A 16,903-nucleotide genomic window follows, 5' to 3' on the forward strand; every position below is an offset into this window, starting at 1 on the left:
CAACGCCTGCTCCAACATTGACAACTGCTCCAATACTCCGGAAACCCCTCTCTAAACTACCCCATCCCTCTACATTTGTCCCCTCATTCAAGACTTTCCTTTAAGCCCACCTTTGTGACCAAGCTTTTTGTCACCTCTGCAAATCTCTCTGTCTTTAGCTCAGCCTCTATTTAACAACTCTGTATGGGCAGCACAGTGGCGCAGTGATTAGCACTACTGCCTCACGGCGCCGAGGACCCTGGTTTGATCCTGGCCCCTAGTCACTGTCCATGTGGAGTTTGCATATTCTCCCCGTGTCTGTGTGGGTCCCACCCCACAGCCCAAAAAGATGTACAGGGTAGGTGGATTGGCCATGCTAAATTACCCCTTAATTGGGGAAAAACAAATTGGGTACTGTAAATTTATAGAAGAAAAACATCTCTGCAAGTGCTATGGGACATTTTTAATGGTAAAGGTATAATTGTTGTTGCTATTGATTGTCCTTAGTCAAAAACACTGATACTTCACAGTGACATTACCCTTTCATAACTGAGACAATTTAAGCATATGGTTGAATGCTCCTATTCCAAAATTGCTAACCTAGTCATATTAATGGTTGATGTATAATGTACCATCTTAGTTAGAATTTAATGCTTCACTCTGTCATATGCACATGTGAAGGTTGAAAAATTAAACTGTGTATTTAATGATCCAAAGAGCAAGAATTCAAATCACAGCTGGAAAATTACCACATTACCTCATGCACAGGGATAATGTAAGCAGCTGTCACAAGCAGAGCTCAGAAATTAAGGTGAAAACTGGAAGCAGGATTCATGCTAACAATGCATATTAAAGCTCTAGAAGATTATTTCATGTGGTGCTTAGTTTTAAAATCATTACTGATCATCCCAATGGATTCAGGGCAAGCGTGCTTATATACATTTCTAAGATGTGGAGATGCTGGCGTTGGACTGGGGTGAGCACAGTACGAAGTCTTACAACACCAGGTTAAAGTCCAACAGGTTTGTTTCGATGTCACTAGCTTTCAGAGCACTGCTCCTTCCTCAGGTGAATGGAAGGATTCACCTGAGGAAGGAGCAGCGCTCTGAAAGCTAGTGACATCGAAACAAACCTGTTGGACTTTAACCTGGTGTTGTAAGACTTCGTACTATACATTTCTAAATCAGTGATTGGAATGTTTGTTGAATGTGACAGCACCATGAAGGAATATCCTTATGATTTCCATTATCTGTTCTCAAAATTCCTCCTTCACAGTTCCCAGCAACTCTTCTACAAGGAAGTTGAATGGCTATAATTTAATCTTCTAATTTGGATCAATAAGCTCCATAGCTTTAGTGGAAACATTTGAAAGAGTAATGCCAATCGCTTGTGTAAATGAGGTTTCCACTGCAGATGCCAATTGTGTTTTCATGTGCTGAAGGTTGAACTGTAATGCAGGCATCCATTGGTTCAATCAAACCGTACAATTTCCTGAATGCCATGTGTATGGAGACAAATATCTGTTCAATATAGATTCTTACTGTGGTGGCTCAAAAAACACTCTGGAGGCTTCCAGTTGTATATTTATCAATTTCCAGTTTATTAAGGAAAGGCAAAGGTTGTTAATTATACAGGCACAGAACACAATAGGTTGGGTCTTTTCTCTTCAGCATCAATGTCCACACTGCACAGGCTTCTGCTACCAGAACCCCAGGCACATTCGCTGTTGGCTGGGGTTCATATGCTGCCGTGCAATTGGTCCCAAGCCGGTCACGTGGTGAGCCAAGCTTGCCTCCTTAAAGGGGCCTCGCTACCACATCTCTTCCCGCCTCCCCCCCGCCGCTTAAGTCCCGTATAACATTTTACACAATAACTATATATATGTTCTACATACATGGTAAAAGACTACAGGGGGTGTGGTAAACACCACTGGTAACACACTACGCGTATAACGGTGCTGCCACTGTACTACAGGTAACAGCCAGCCTGCTGGCTCATCCCAGCAGGCGACGTATAAAAGTGTAAGCTCTCCTGCACTGCTCCCATTCTGGTTCCAGCTGCAGGAGGCTCAATATCTTGTGCAATAAAGCCTCAATGGTTTCACCATTTTCGTCTCGTGGTCATTGATATTATATCAATTTACTGCACAAGAATGTTAGAGGTGAACGTTTTAATCAAGCCTGATCGCCTGGAGCTGAACCCTCACGTAGCCGATGCCACAGGCACCTTCAAGTACTGGCTAGCCTGCTTTGAAGGATACCTCGGAGCATCTACAGAAGCCCTCTTAGACCCGCAGAAGCTCCAGATCCTCTATCACGGGTGAGCCCACAAGTTTTCCCCCTCATTCGGGACACGCCCACCTACGGGGAAGCGATGGCGCTATTAAAAGGACAGTACATCAGGTCTGTGAATCAAGTGTTCGCCAGGCACCTCCTGGCCACGAGACGGCAACTCCCGGGGGAGTCTCAGGACGATTTCTTGCGTGCTCTGCGGACACTGGGTAGGAACTGTAATTGCCAGGCAGTGTCAGCAGTTCAGCACACAGAGCTGCTAATCAGAGATGCTTATGTTACGGGCATTAAGTCTAATTACGTTCACCAGCGGTTATTGGAAGGGGATACGCTCGAGCTTACAGAGACTGTGCAGCTTGCTAACTCCCTAGAAGTAGCCTCCCACAATCTGGAGGCCTACACCACCGACCGCGCAGCACCCTAGTGGGCATCGTGGGCCCCACCAGCTGCCGACTCGAGTGCACAGCAAGCCTGCGCCGCGCGGCAGCCAGCCAACTCCGGAGGGCCCAATTGTTATTTTTGTGACCAGAGCAAACATCCCAGGCAGCGCTACCCGGCGGGGAGCGCGACCTGCAACGGGTGTGGAAAGAAGGGCCACTTCGTCTTCGTTTGTCAGGCCTTATCAGTCGCTGCCGTTTCCAGGCCCAACATCGCTGCACCCCCCATGTGCGATCCAGGGGCGCCGCCATCTTCTCCGCCACCCGCCACGTGCGGCCCTTGGGCACCGCCAACTTGGATGTCATCCGCCATGTGCGCCCCGTGGGCGCCGCCATCTTTGGCGCCATCTTGGACCGCGCCTCAGGACCCTTGCTCGCCCGGCCGTTCGCGGCCCGCCGATACCTCTGCCACCGCTGACCAGCCCAGCGACTCCCAACATCTTCCGCAGCTCGCCTCCATCACCCTTGATCAGTCTCGGCCCCACAAACTCGCGACCGCTACGACGACGGTAAAGATCAACGGGCATGGGAAGACCTGCCTCTTTGTCTCCGGGAGCGCAGAGAGTTTCATCCCCCCTGCTACGGTAAGGCACTGCTCCCTCCCAGTCCTCCCCGTCAGCCAGAAAATCTCCCTGGCCCCAAGATCCCATTCTGTGCAAATCCGGGGATATTGCGTCGCGACCCTCACCGTTCAGGAGTAGAGTACAGCAACTTCAATCTCCACGTCCTCCCCCACCTCTGCACTGCCCTGTTACTAGGTCTCGATTTTCAGTGTCACCTCCAAAGCCTTACTCTGAAATTCGGCAGACCCCTGCCCCCCTCACCGTTTGTGGCCTCACGACCCTTAAGGTCGATCAGCCCTCACTTTTCGCAAATCTCACCCCGGACTGTAAGCCCGTCGCCACGAGGAACAGACGGTACAGTGCACAGGACAGGTCCTTTATCAGGTCGGAAGTCCAACGGCTTCTGCGGGAGGGGGTCATTGAGGCCAGTAACAGCCCCTGGGGAGCCCAAGTGGTGGTAGTTAAGACTGGGGAGAAACACAGAATGGTCATCGACTACAGTCAGACCATCAACTGGTACACGCAGCTCGATGCGTACCCCCTCTCACGCATATCTGACATGGTCAATCAGATTGCGCAGTATCGAGTGTTCTCCACAGTTGACTTGAAACCCGCCTACCACCAGCTCCCCATCCGCCGGAGGACCGCCGATACACTGCGTTCGAAGCAGATGGTCGCCTCTTCCACTTCCTTAGAGTCCCCTTCGGCGTCACCAATGGCTCTCGGTCTTCCAGCGAGAGATGGACCGAATGGTTGACCAGTATGGGCTGCGGGCCACGTTCCCTGAGGCACGATCAATTTGGCTGGAGACGAAGTTGAATTCAAACTGAGGCTTTATTAGTATCTGAAGTGTGGCCTCCGACGGCAGCTGACGAAAGGGCTGCTAGCTGAAGGCCACGCATATTTATAACCCGGCTCCTGGGCGGAGCTAGCATGCAGGGGCCCAGGTGAACCTGTAGTGCAGGTTCTACCGTACAACCCTTAATATAGGAACACAGTGGTTTACCACATTCACCCCCTGTTAAAATTGAGTCCGGCGGGGGTGGTGGATAACTATATACAAATCGCAATCTTTAATATTTACAGAACAGTGAAAAAAAAATGTCTCTGGTCAACCGGTGGGCCGGTCAGAGGTTCAGCCGGTCCGGCGCCTTGATCGTCCTCTGGGATCGACGAAGTGGAGCCGGCGATGTTGGTGCTGTCATGGTCGAAGTTGACTCCGGGATCGTGGCCGAAATCCTCTTCATCAACGGGGGTGGGCGGGGGGGGGGGGGGGAGGGGGGGATGGTCCTAGGGGGGGGGTGATGGGGACAGTGGGGGACGGGAGGGTGGCGCGGGGGGCGACGGGGGTGGTGTGAGGGCGGAACCTGCTGGTGCCAGGTCCCTGAGGGAGACGGTATCCTGGCGGCCGTCGGGGAACGCCACGTAGGCGTACTGTGGGTTTGCGGGGAGCAGGTGCACCCTGTCCACCAACGGGTCCGCCTTGTGGAGCTGCACATGTTTACGGAGAAGCACGGTTCCCGGAGCTGTGAGCCAAGTTGGGAGTGATACCCCGGATGTGGACTTCCTGGGGAAGGCAAAAAGGCGTTCATGTTAGTAGCAGTGCAAAGTAATGAGCGAATGGAATGTAGTGCATCAGGGAGGACCACTTGCTAGCAGGAGGCCGGGAGATTTCTGGACCATAGGGCCAGCTGGACGGCCCTCCATACCGTCCCATTCTCCCATTCTACTTGTCCGTTTCCCCAGGGGTTGTAGCTCGTCGTTCTGCTGGAGGCGATACCCCTGCTGAGCAGGAACTGGCGTAGCTCATCACTCATGAATGAGGATCCCCTGTCACTGTGGATGTAGGCGGGGAAGCCGAACAGAGTGAAGATAGAATTAAGGGCTTTAATGACGGTGGCAGACGTCATGTCGCGGCATGGGATGGCGAAGGGAAAACGGGAGTATTCATCGATCACACTGAGGAAATACGTGTGTCGGTCGGAGGAGGGGAGGGGGCCTTTGAAATCCACGCTGAGGCGTTCACCAGCTGCGCGCGGTCCAGCCAGTAGAAGTGCGGTTTGCACTCCGCACAGACCTGGCAGTCTTTGGTGATCGTCCTTACTTCCTCGACGGAGTAGAGCAAAGTTTGTGCCTTAATGAAGTGGTACAACCAAGTGACCCCTGGGTGACAAAGGCTGTCGTGCAGGGCCCAGAGTCGGTCTACCTGTGCGCTGGCACATGTACCTCGGGATAGGGCGTCTGGGGGCTCGTTGAGTTTGCCAGGGCGATACTTAATCTCGTAGTTATAGGTGGAGAGCTCGATTCTCCACCGCTAGATTTTGTCATTTGAGATCTTGCCCCGCTGCGTGTTGTTAAACATGAAGGCTACCGACCGTTGGTCAGTGAGGAGAGTGAATCTCCTGCCGGCCAGGTAATGCCTCCACAGTCGCACAGCCTCAACGATAGCCTGGGCCACCTTTTCGACGGATGAGTGCCGAATTTCGGAGGCATGGAGGGTGCGGGAAAAGAATGCCACGGGCCTGCCTGCCTGGTTGAGGGTGGCGGCAAGGGCGACGTCCGAAGCGTCGCTTACTACTTGGAAAGGACGTTTTTCGTCTACAGCGTGCATTGTGGCCTTGGCAATATCAGCTCTGCTCCGGGCGAAGGCCTGTTGGACCTCTGCCGTTAGGGGGAAGTGAGTGGACTGTATGAGTGGACGGGCCTTGTCCGCATAGTTTGGGACCCACTGAGCATAATACGAGAAGTACCCCAGGCAGTGTTTGAGGGCCTTGGGGCAGTGGGGGAGGGGAAGCTCCATGAGGGGGCGCATGCGGTCGGGATCGGGCCCCAGAACTCCGTTCTGGACTACGTAGCCGAGGGTGGCTAAGCGGTTTGTACGGAACACACACTTCTCCTTGTTATACGTGAGGTTGAGGAGAGTGGCGGTGTGGAGAAATTTAGTGAGGTTGGCGTCGTGGTCCTGCTGATCATGGCCGCAGATGGTCACATTGTCTCGGTACGGAAACGTGGCCCGCAAGCCATACCTGTCGACCATTCGGTCCATCTCCTTTTGGAAGACTGTAACCCCATTGGTGACGCCGAAGGGGACCCTAAGGAAGTGATATAGCCGGCTGTCTGCCTCGAAGGCGGTGTATGGCCGGTCCGATTTACGGATGGGGAGCTGGTGGTAAGCGGATTTCAGGTCCACCGTTGAGAAGACCCGGTACAGTGCAATCTGGTTAACCATGTCAGATATGCGTGGGAGGGGGTACGCGTCGAGCTGCGTGTACCTGTTGATGGTCTGGCTGTAGTCCACGACCATTCGATTTTTCTCCCCAGACTTAACCACTACCACTTGAGCTCTCCAGGGGCTGTTGCTGGCCTCGATGACTCCCTCCTGAAGCAGCCGCTGGACCTCGGACCTGATGAAGGCCTTATCCTGGGTGCTGTACCGTCTGCTCCTGGTGGCGACGGGTTTGCAATCTGGAGTTAGATTGGCAAAGAGGGAAGGAGGATCGGCCTTTAGGGTCGTGAGGCCGCACACAGTGAGGGGTGATAAGAGTCCGCCGAATTTAAGGGCCAGGCTCTGGAGGTTGCACTGAAAATCCAGGCCAAGGATAAGTGCAGCGCAGAGGTTAGGGAGGATGTAGAGGCAAAAACCGCGGAACTCTACGCCTTGGACTGTGAGCGTGACCTTGCAGTACCCCCGGATCGCTACGCGATGGGATCCGGAAGCCAGGGAGATACTTTGATTGGTAGGGTGAACCTTAAGGGAGCAGTGCCTTACCGTATTTGGACGTACAAAGCTCTTGGTGCTCCCGGAGTCTAGTAGGCAGGGGGTCACATGGCCGCTGACTTTCATGCTGGTGGATGCGTTGGTCAGAGTGTGTGGTCTGGACTGGTCGATTACCATGGATGCGAGTCGTGGCTGATCGTCAGGTAGTGAGGCGGCCGCTGCATCGGGGTCCTGAAACGCGTTGGTCTCCGTGTGCTGCGGGGTGGACAAGATGGCGGCGCCCGGAGGTCCTGGGGGTCACAAAATGGCGGCGCCCATGGAACGCACGTTGCGGGGGTGGAGCAAATTGGCAGTGCCCATGAAACGCATGTGTTGTGCGGGGGAGAAGATGGCGGCGCCCATTGCTCGCACATGGCCTGGGGAGGAGGGGAGGATAGCGGCGCCCATTGTCCGTGACCGGGGGGGGGGGGGGCGACCGCTGCCGCTGAGCGGGCCTGGCACACCGCTGCGTAGTGGCCCTTCTTCCCGCAGGCCTTACAAAGGGCAGTGCGGGCCGGGCAGCGTTGGCGGGGGTGTCACTGTTGGCCGCAAAAATAGCAACGGGGCCCCCCGGAGATCATCGGCTGGCGCGTAGCGCAGGCGTACTGGGTGGGTAGCGCCCCCGCTGGGGCCGCTGCCTGTGGGGCCCATGAAGCATAGGAGGAGTGGGCCGCGCGGTTGGGGGCGTAGGACTGTACATTGTGCAGGGCGACCGTCATGGAAAACTCTAGTGTTTTAGTCTCTAAGAGGTCACGCGTGGCCCCTTCTAGGAGCCGCTGCCTGATAACATCGGACCCAATCCCAGTTACAAAAGCGTCCCTCATAAGGAGATCAGAGTGCTCCTCAGCTGTAACGTACTAGCAGTCACAGTCCCGAACTAGTGGGATCAGGGCCCTCCAGAAGTTCTCGATTGACTCACCAGGTAGTTGAGTACGCATTGCGAGCGCGTGTCTGGCGAAGAGCGTGTTCGTCTTCTGTTCATAACTCTCTTTGAGTTGAGTCATAGCGTCAGTGTAATTGGGCACATCCTGGATCAGCGAGAAGATTTTAGAGTTGAGTCTGGAGTACAAGATTTGAATCTTCTGAGCCTCTAGATCAGGGATCGGCGCCGCGTAGATATACGCTTCAAAACAAGCTAGCCAGTGCTGAATATCCTTTCTGGCGTCGCTTGCGTGTGGATCCAGCTGCAGTCGATCTGGTTTGATCCGGAGGTCCATCTTCTGAATCAGATACTAATAAATTGAGGCACGATCAATTTGGCTGGAGACGAAGTTGAATTCAAACTGAGACTTTATTAGTATCTGAAGTGTGGCCTCCGACAGCAGCTGACGAAAGCGCTGCTAGCTGAAATCCACACATATTTATAACCCGGCTCCTGGGCTGAGCTAGCATGCAGGGGCCCAGGTGAACCTGTAATGCAGGTTCTACCGTACAAACAAAGAACAAAGAACAAAGAAATGTACAGCACAGGAACAGGCCCTTCGGCCCTCCAAGCCCGTGCCGACCATACTGCCCGACTAAACTATAATCTTCTACACTTCCTGGGTCCGTATCCTTCTATTCCCATCCTATTCATATATTTGTCAAGATGCCCCTTAAATGTCCCTATCGTCCCTGCTTCCACTACCTCCTCCGGTAGCGAGTTCCAGGTACCCACTACCCTCTGCGTAAAAAACTTGCCTCGTACATCTACTCTAAACCTTGCCCCTCTCACCTTAAACCTATGCCTCCTAGTAATTGACCCCTCTACCCTGGGGAAAAGCCTCTGACTATCCACTCTGTCTATGCCCCTCATAATTTTGTATACCTCTATCAGGTCGCCCCTCAACCTCCTTCGTTCCAGTGAGAACAAACCGAGTTGTTTTTACAACCCTTGATATAGGAACACAGTGGTTTACCACATTCCCGCACCTACATAATGTCACCATCGAACAGTACAGCACAGAACAGGCCCTTCGGCCCTCGATGTTGTGCCGAGCATTGTCTGAAACCAAGATCAAGCTATCCAACTCCCTGTCATTCTGGTGTGCTCCATGTGCCTATCCAATAACCGCTTGAAAATTCCTAAAGTGTCTAACTCCACTATCACAGCAGGCAGTCCATTCCACACCCTAACTACTCTCTGAGTAAAGAACCTACCTCGGACATCCCTCCTATATCTCCCACCCTGAACCTTATAGTTAGGCCCCTTGTAACAGCTACATCCACCCGAGGAAAAAGTCGCTGAACGTCCACTCTATCTATCCCCCTCATCATCTAATAAACCTCTATTAAGTCGCGTCTCATTTTCCTTCGCTCCAATGAGAAAAGCCCTAGCTCCCTCAACCTTTCCTCATAAGACCTACCCTCCAATCCAGGCAGCATCCTGGTAAATCTCCTTTGCACCCTTTCCAATGCTTCCACATCCTTCCTATAATGAGGTGACCAGAACTGCACACAATACTCCAAATGTGGTCTCACCAGGTCCTGTACAGTTGCACATAACCCCACGGCTCTTAAACTCAAGCCCCCTGGGGTTTTGTGGAGGATGGGTTGTGAGGGAGATGCAGGAAGCTGTGTTGTTGGCCTCTAGGGGATTGGGAGAAGATGCGAGGAGTGAGGGACGAGAGTGAAATCAGGGGAACAGAGGTGGTTACTCACCCAAGCAGCTCTAAGGAGGTCATTCATCTTCTTCCAGCATTGTGTGTCACTCCTTCTGGTGAGGCTGGCAGCACTGACAGTCTCTGCCACCTCATCCCAGGCCTTGTTGAGAATGGCAGGTTGGAGTCTCCGCCCCACCCTGTGGAAGACAGTGTCCTTACTCTCCTCAATGGCGTCCAGCATTCGGTCAATCTCCGACTTCAAGACCCTTGTAGTAGCCATCCTCTGGGCTGGAATGACAGTCGGTGTGAGTGGAGCACTTAAAAGCTGCTCCAGCTTGTGAGGTTATTAATGCGATTCCTGACCCCAATGAATCAGACACCAGCGTGGCCGGGAATCGGATGTCTGCATGTCGGCAGCATGCTGGCCCTTTTGCATGACCTGAATTTCTCCTGGCCAGTGGTCCTAGCAGGAGCCGCAGTCCCTGCAATTGTATCCTGGCCAGCTGCCATCTCCAAAACGGAGAATCGAGCCTGTAATCTTTTACATGCCTGTCAACCAGGTTTCATCTAATGGGGCTTCTCAGCCGGCTAAAATAATTCAAATAAAAAGTGAGTGCAGCTCAAAACTGGGCAAACGTGAAGCACTGTGGCGTGAGCTATCAGCAGCAGCAGCAGATTTCAGTAATAATCTGTAACCTCTTGGCATTTTCATCACTCAATTATTGCTATTAAGCCACAGATGAATCTGTGGCCACGAGCTGCAGGACCACGACGCAAACCTCCAAAAATTCCTCTATACCGCCAAACTCCTTAACCTCACCTACAATAAGGAGAAATGCATTTTCCGCACCAACCGCTTAGCCATCCTTGGCTACGTTGTGGAAAATCCTTGGCTAGGTTGCAGTCCTAGGGCCCGACCCCGACTGCATGCGCCCCCTCCTAGAACTCCCCCTCCCCCACTGCCCCAAGGCCCTGAAACAATGCTGGGGTTTTTCTCATATTACGCCCAGTGGGTCCCTAATTATGCGGACAGGCCCGCCCACTCATCAAGTCCTCAGTTTTGTCCCCTGACGGCTGAGGAAGCCGGGCCTTCAACCACATCAAGGCGGACATCGCCAAGGCCACGATGCACGCGGACGACGAGTCCCTCCCCTTTCAGGTGGAGAGCGATGCATTGGCCGTGGCCCTGGCCGCCAGCCTCAACCAGGCGGACAGATCCATGGCTTTCTTTTCCCGCACACTCCATGCCTCTGAAATTCGGCACTCCTCTGTCGAAAAGGAGGCCCAAGCCATTGTAGAAGCTGTGCGACATTGGCGGCATTACCCGGCCGGCAGGAGATTCACTCTCCTCACTGACCAACGGTCGGTTGCCTGCATGTTTAGCAATACACAGTGGGGCAAGATCAAGAATGACAAGATCTTGAGGTGGAGGATCGAGCTCTCCACCTATAACTATGAGATCTTGTATCGCCCGGGGAAGCTCAATGAGCCCCCAGATGCCCTATCCCGCGGTACAAGTGCCAGCGCACAAGGGGACCGACTCCGGGCTCTCCACAATGACCTCTGCCACCCGGAGGTCACCCAGTTCTTCCATTTTATCAAGGCCTGCAACCTGCCATACTCCATTGAGGAGGTCAGGACCGTGACCAGGGACTGCCAAGTCTGCGCCGAGTGCAAGCCACACTTCTACCGGCCAGATAGAGCTCACCTGGTGAACGCCTCCCGCCCCTTTGAGCGCCTCAGCATGAACTTCAATGGGCCCCTGCCCTCCACCGACTGCAATGTGTACATTCTCAATGTTATTGATGAATACTCCCGTTTCCCATTCACCATCCCATGCCCCAACATGACTTCTGCCACGGTCATCAAGGCCCTGCACAGCATCTTCACCCTGTTCGGTTTCCTCACCTACATCCATAGCGATCGGGGATCCTCTTTCATGAGTGATGAGCTGCGTCAGTTCCTGCGCAGCAAGGGCATCGCCTCGAGCAGGACGACCAGCTACAACGCCCAGGGAAAGGGACAGGTGGAGAGGAAGAACAGGGCGATCTGGAAGGCAGGAGGTCCTCCCTGATGCGCTCCACTCCATCTGGTCGCTCCTGTGCACTGCTACTAATGAGACCTCTCACGAACGTGTGTTTGCCTTCCCTAGGAAGTCCACCTCCGGGGTCTCACTCCCAACCTGGCTGACAGTTCCTAGGCCCGTCCTCCTCCGGAAGCATGCGAGGAGCCATAAATCGGATTCCCTGGTCGAGAAAGTCCTCCTCCTCCATGCGAACCCACAGTACGCCTATGTGGCACACCCTGACGGGCGACAGGACACAGTCTCCCTCCGGGATCTGGCACCCGCTGGGTCCCCACCCACAACCGTCACCACCCCCGACCTGGTACCGTCCCCTCCCCCTCCGGTTGCCTCCCTTGCCCCTGCGCCACCCACCCTCCCACCAGCGAACCTCGCCGCGCCCCCACCCCAGAAGCATCCGTCCCCTCACCGGATCTACTACTGGGTGAAGAAGGAGAGGACAACACGCTCCCGGAGTCGCAGGTACCCACATCGACACCACAACCAGGACTGAGGCGATCACGGCGGAGGGTCACAGCCCCTGACAGACTCAATCTGTAACGTTGTTTTTCACCCCCGCTGGAATTTTTTTAAAACAGGGGGTGAATGTGGTAAACACCACTGGTAACACACTACGCGTATTACGGTATGCCACTGAACTACAGGTACCACAGTAAATCCCAGCCTGCTGGCTCCTCCCAGCAGGATACGTATAAAAGTGTATGCTTTCCTGCGCTGCTCCCATTCTGGTTCCAGCTGCAGGAGGCTCAACATCTTGTGCAATAAAGCCTTAATAGTTTCACCATTTTCGTCTCGTGGTCATTGATGGTACATCAGGGGGAAAAGAGTTCATCAATGCGTCAATCGATCCCGGGACCTTCACGTCCTTCTGGACCACCGAAGACCCATCCACAAGGCTCGACATTATTCGAGGTAGTTAAGTTACCAACAGCCGGAACAGTTCAGTAGGCATTGTCTCAACGGTGTGAGAACTAGCCTCACCGGACTCCAAAGGTACAGCTGGCTGGGTTGAATTGGTAGTTCTCAGCTCCCTCTGCTTAGGAACATTCACAGGAGTTTCGGCAAAGCATTTGCTCTAAATTGTGGGTCGTCACCCCCCCCCCCCCCCCCCCCCCCATCCCACCCCCCAAGTTTCTCAATGTGCTTTCTGACAGTCCTCCCATTTATATTCGCCACATATGACACAGACCCTGACTGGGACACAATCTTTCCAGCTAACCATAGCAGCCTGCAGGTGAAGTTATGAACCAAGGCTGGGCCCCCCACCCGGAATGATTGGTCGCCCCTCTGCGTAACCCGTTGACTTTTCTGAGAGGACTGACAACCTCAACCCTTCCCACCAAATTACGAAACACTAAGTCGAAACGGGTTCTGAGGCGATGACCCATCAACAACTCAGAAGGTGTAACCCCCCCACCCCCCTGGTGGTTGGGGGGTCAAATTGTATGACAACAAAAGTTGGCAAGCCGTTGGCGCGGCAGCTTGTCAGATTGTTGCCTCATGGCTTCTTTAAAGGTCGTCTCAGCCAAGCCATTGGATGCAGGGTGGTATGGGGCCGTCCTGGTGTGGCATATGCCGTTAGCTTGAACAAAAGTGTGGAAGCTGCCCCTTATAAAAGGGGTGCAGTTGTCCAATATAATAGACTCAACAGTCCATAAATGGCAAAAGCTCGGCGCAAGGCGTCCACTGTGGTCGCCGAGGTTGTGGTCTCCATCTTCTGTATAGACTAAAAACATCCTGCCAAAGAAAGGGCCCGCATAGTCAACATGGACCTGGGTCCTGGGTGACTGGGCCATTCCCAAGGGCGGAGAGTGGCGGACGGAGGCAGGAAATGTTGTATGCTACACCATCTCTTCGATGGCTTTATCAATGCTTGGCCACCATATATAGCTGCGTGCCAGCATCTTTATCTTTGTTTGCCCTGGGTGGGCACTATGCAGCTCCTGAAAGAGAGGTCACCTGGCTGGTGGCGGAACAACGACTTGTTAGCCCCACAAAATCACACCACCCTCGTAGGTCAGTTCACCTTGGCGGGTCAAGTGCCCGGATTTCTCATAGTGACACCAGGTATGTATCCTCTTTACTTTCAATAATATGGGATCCTCCTGGGTTCAGTTACAAATGTGAAGGTGCCTCAGAAATTCAAGGCCAATATGATCTCCTGGGGTACAGGTGAGGGTGGTATACTTCTCAGCAGGGGGAGTCAGTTCAATGCATCTGCATTGGCAATCTGCATGTCTGGCCAGTGCTGGAAGGCATAATTGTGGGCCGCCAGCAGCAAGGCCCAGTGCTGCACCCTAGCCAAAGCTATTGGTGCTTTGGTTTGTCCTCCCTCAAAAGGCCCAGTAGGGGGTTATGGTCGGTGACTATATTAAATTGCAGCCCATACGCAACTTGTTGGAATTTCTTCACACAGTATATGACCATTAAACCCTTTTTCTTGATTTGAGCACAGTTCCGCTCCACTTCTGAAAAGGTCCTCGAGGCAAAGATGATGGGGCGGTCGGAACCATGAGGGCAGCACGGTAGCATAGTGGTTAGCATAATTGCTTCACAGCTCCAGGGTCCCAGGTTCGATTCCCGGCTTGGGTCACTGTCTGTGCGGAGTCTGCACGTTCTCCCCGTGTGTGCGTGGGTTTCCTCCGGGTGCTCCGGTTTCCTCCCACAGTCCAAAGATGTGCAGGTTAGGTGGATTGGCCATGCTACAATTGCCCTTAGTGTCCAAAATTGCCCTTAGTGTTGGGTGGGGTTACTGGGTTATGGGGATAGGGTGGGGGTGTGGGCTTGGGTAGGGTGCTCTTTCCAAGAGCCGGTGCAGACTCGATGGGCTGAATGGCCTCCTTCTGCACTGTAAATTCTATCTATCTATCTCCTATCATGGAATAATAATAATAATCTTTATTGTCACAAGTAGGCTTACATTAACACTGCAATGAAGTTACTGTGAAAAGCCCGGGTCACCACATTCAGGCGCCTGTTTGGGTACACAAAGGGAGAATTCAGAATGTCCAATTCACCTAACAGCATGTCATTCGGGACTTGTGGAGGAAACCCACGCTGACACAGGGAGAAACATGTCCCTTCTGAGGCCTGAAAAGCACATTTTTTGCATTTCAGCCAGACCCCTGCATCCCAAAACCTTCTTAACACCTTCTCCAGGCTCGGCATGTGCTCTTCAGGAGTGGTGCCGGTGACCAAAACGTTGTCAATAGACCATCACCGTGGGAATCCCTTGAAGGAGATATTCCATCTTTCGCTGGAAAATAACACAGGCTGATGTGACAGCAAATGGCAACTTCGTATACTGAAAAAGGCCGTTATAGGTGTTTATGGTGGCAAACTCCTGGGATTCCTCCTCCAATTCTAATTCAAGATATGCATGGTTGAGATCTCATTTAGAGTAGACAGCTTTGCGTAGAGGTCCTCGATGTGGAAGATCAGGGACCTATCCACCTAAGCAGCCTGATTTATGATTAACTTGTAGGCCCCGCAGATTCTTATGGAATGATCAGGCTTTAGAAAGGGGACTATGGGGGCTGCCACTCTGAGAACTGAACCAGTTTGATTATGCTCAGTTCTTCTAATCTCTTGAGGTCAGCTTCAACCTTCTGATGCAGCACATCAGGGACTGGTCTGGCTCTAAAGAACTTAGGGGTCAATTCCAGATTGATGTAGATTTTGACTTTGTTGCCTTTAGTCCACCTAGTTCACTGTGAAAAACGTTCTCGTACCTTCTCGGGATATCTTGAAGGACACCGTTGGAAATTAAAAATATTTCTAGCCAAATAAGTTTGATCTGATGTAACCAGTCCCTTCCCATGAAGCTGGGTCTATGTCCTTCCATGACAACTAGCGGTAGACGGACCTCTTGTTCTTTATAAACCATTGGTGTGCTGGTGGTTCCAACGATGATCAAGGTTCCCCCAGTGTAATTGGAAAGCTTGGCTTTCCATATTTTCTCTGTGTCATTTCTCTGTGACAGCAACACAGCTAGTCCCACTCCTCGACTTTATTGCTTTTATATTATTGTAAAATCTTTTCTCTTCAGATAATTATCTAGTTCCCTTTTGAAAACCATAATTGAATCGGTCTCCACCATACACTCAGGCAGTACATTCCATATCCAACCACTTGCTGCACAATAAGTTTTTCTTCATGTCTCCTCTTGTTCTTTTGTTAATCATTTTAGGGTTCTCAACCTTCTGCCGATGAGAACTGTTTCTCCCCATTTATGCTATTCTGACCTTTCATGATTTTTAATGTCTAACAATTCTCCTCTCAACCTTCCCTTCTCCAAGGAGAAGTGCCCAGCTTCACCAATCTGTCCACATAACTATAGTCTCTCATCCTTATGTTAAGAAATAGATATAGTTGTAAGTAACTTATATTTGTATGTATGTGTGTTTAGCTTTTCTTTCTATTTCTGCAGTTGTTTGTTAAGGCAATTTAAATTTAGTTTCACTTTAAAAGATGCCTGCATTTTAATGAGATTTGTACGACTCTAAAACAAATACTGTGTAAAATAATTTGGCCATTGCCAAACAACCATAGCCAAAAGAGGCAACAAAGGCAGTTTGAGTTCAGTTGAAAGAATGTAACCAAGAAGTAAGGAGCTTTTCACAAAAACGGCTGGAACAGAAACATGAAGGTAGACCGCAGAGAGCAGGTTCCAAGCTAAAAAATAGAAATTGCTCCAAAACCAGGGAGAGGGACAGAAGGCAGTCCCAGGACATCTTTCTAGTCGACCTAACTCAAACCAGGAATCTTGGAAACAAGTTCTGTTCAGTGAAGTTAAGAGTGAGGAGCAGAAAGAGACTCCTAAAAGGCAAAGCTGCAGAAAACAGATGGAAAGTGAAGTGGGCTTGTAAAACCAGAGAGCAAGATGACCAGAAGGCTGATGACTCCTTACAATGGGCCTGTGAAGCAGTGGTGTTCTGTTGGTACAGCTGGGTATCTGAGAGATTGTGTGGAAAAGAAGCTTAAATGCATATGGCAACCCTGGGGGGGACATAGAAAGGAAAGGTTGAAAACCTGGATGTGGATCCTTGGTCAAGGCATGTGAAGAAATGTATTATTTGGGGGAAGATTCCAAGGCATGTCCTTCGAGAGCAGAGATCGGAAACTCATGTATGGAAGACAGATCTCCGGTGAGAGCAGTTGATTGATTCCCAGTGTGACATGCATCTGGGGTAATTGATGAGAAATGTGTTA

The 16,903-nt window shown here is 52.0% G+C and overlaps 1 protein-coding gene across 1 annotated transcript in view; it reads left to right on the forward strand.

Annotated features, from left to right (window-relative positions):
- Positions 1 to 921: 921 nt before the first annotated feature.
- pdzk1ip1 (PDZK1 interacting protein 1) overlaps positions 922 to 16,903 on the forward strand; it is a 44,547-nt gene continuing 28,565 nt past the window's right edge. The window contains exon 1 of the mRNA XM_072510946.1: positions 922 to 955. Within this exon, the coding sequence (XP_072367047.1) occupies positions 937 to 955 (19 nt within the window). The 5' untranslated portion in view covers positions 922 to 936. The remainder of the gene's footprint in view (positions 956 to 16,903) is intronic.

Source organism: Scyliorhinus torazame, chromosome 7 (assembly GCF_047496885.1).
Source record: "Scyliorhinus torazame isolate Kashiwa2021f chromosome 7, sScyTor2.1, whole genome shotgun sequence".
Classification (NCBI taxonomy): domain Eukaryota; kingdom Metazoa; phylum Chordata; class Chondrichthyes; order Carcharhiniformes; family Scyliorhinidae; genus Scyliorhinus; species Scyliorhinus torazame.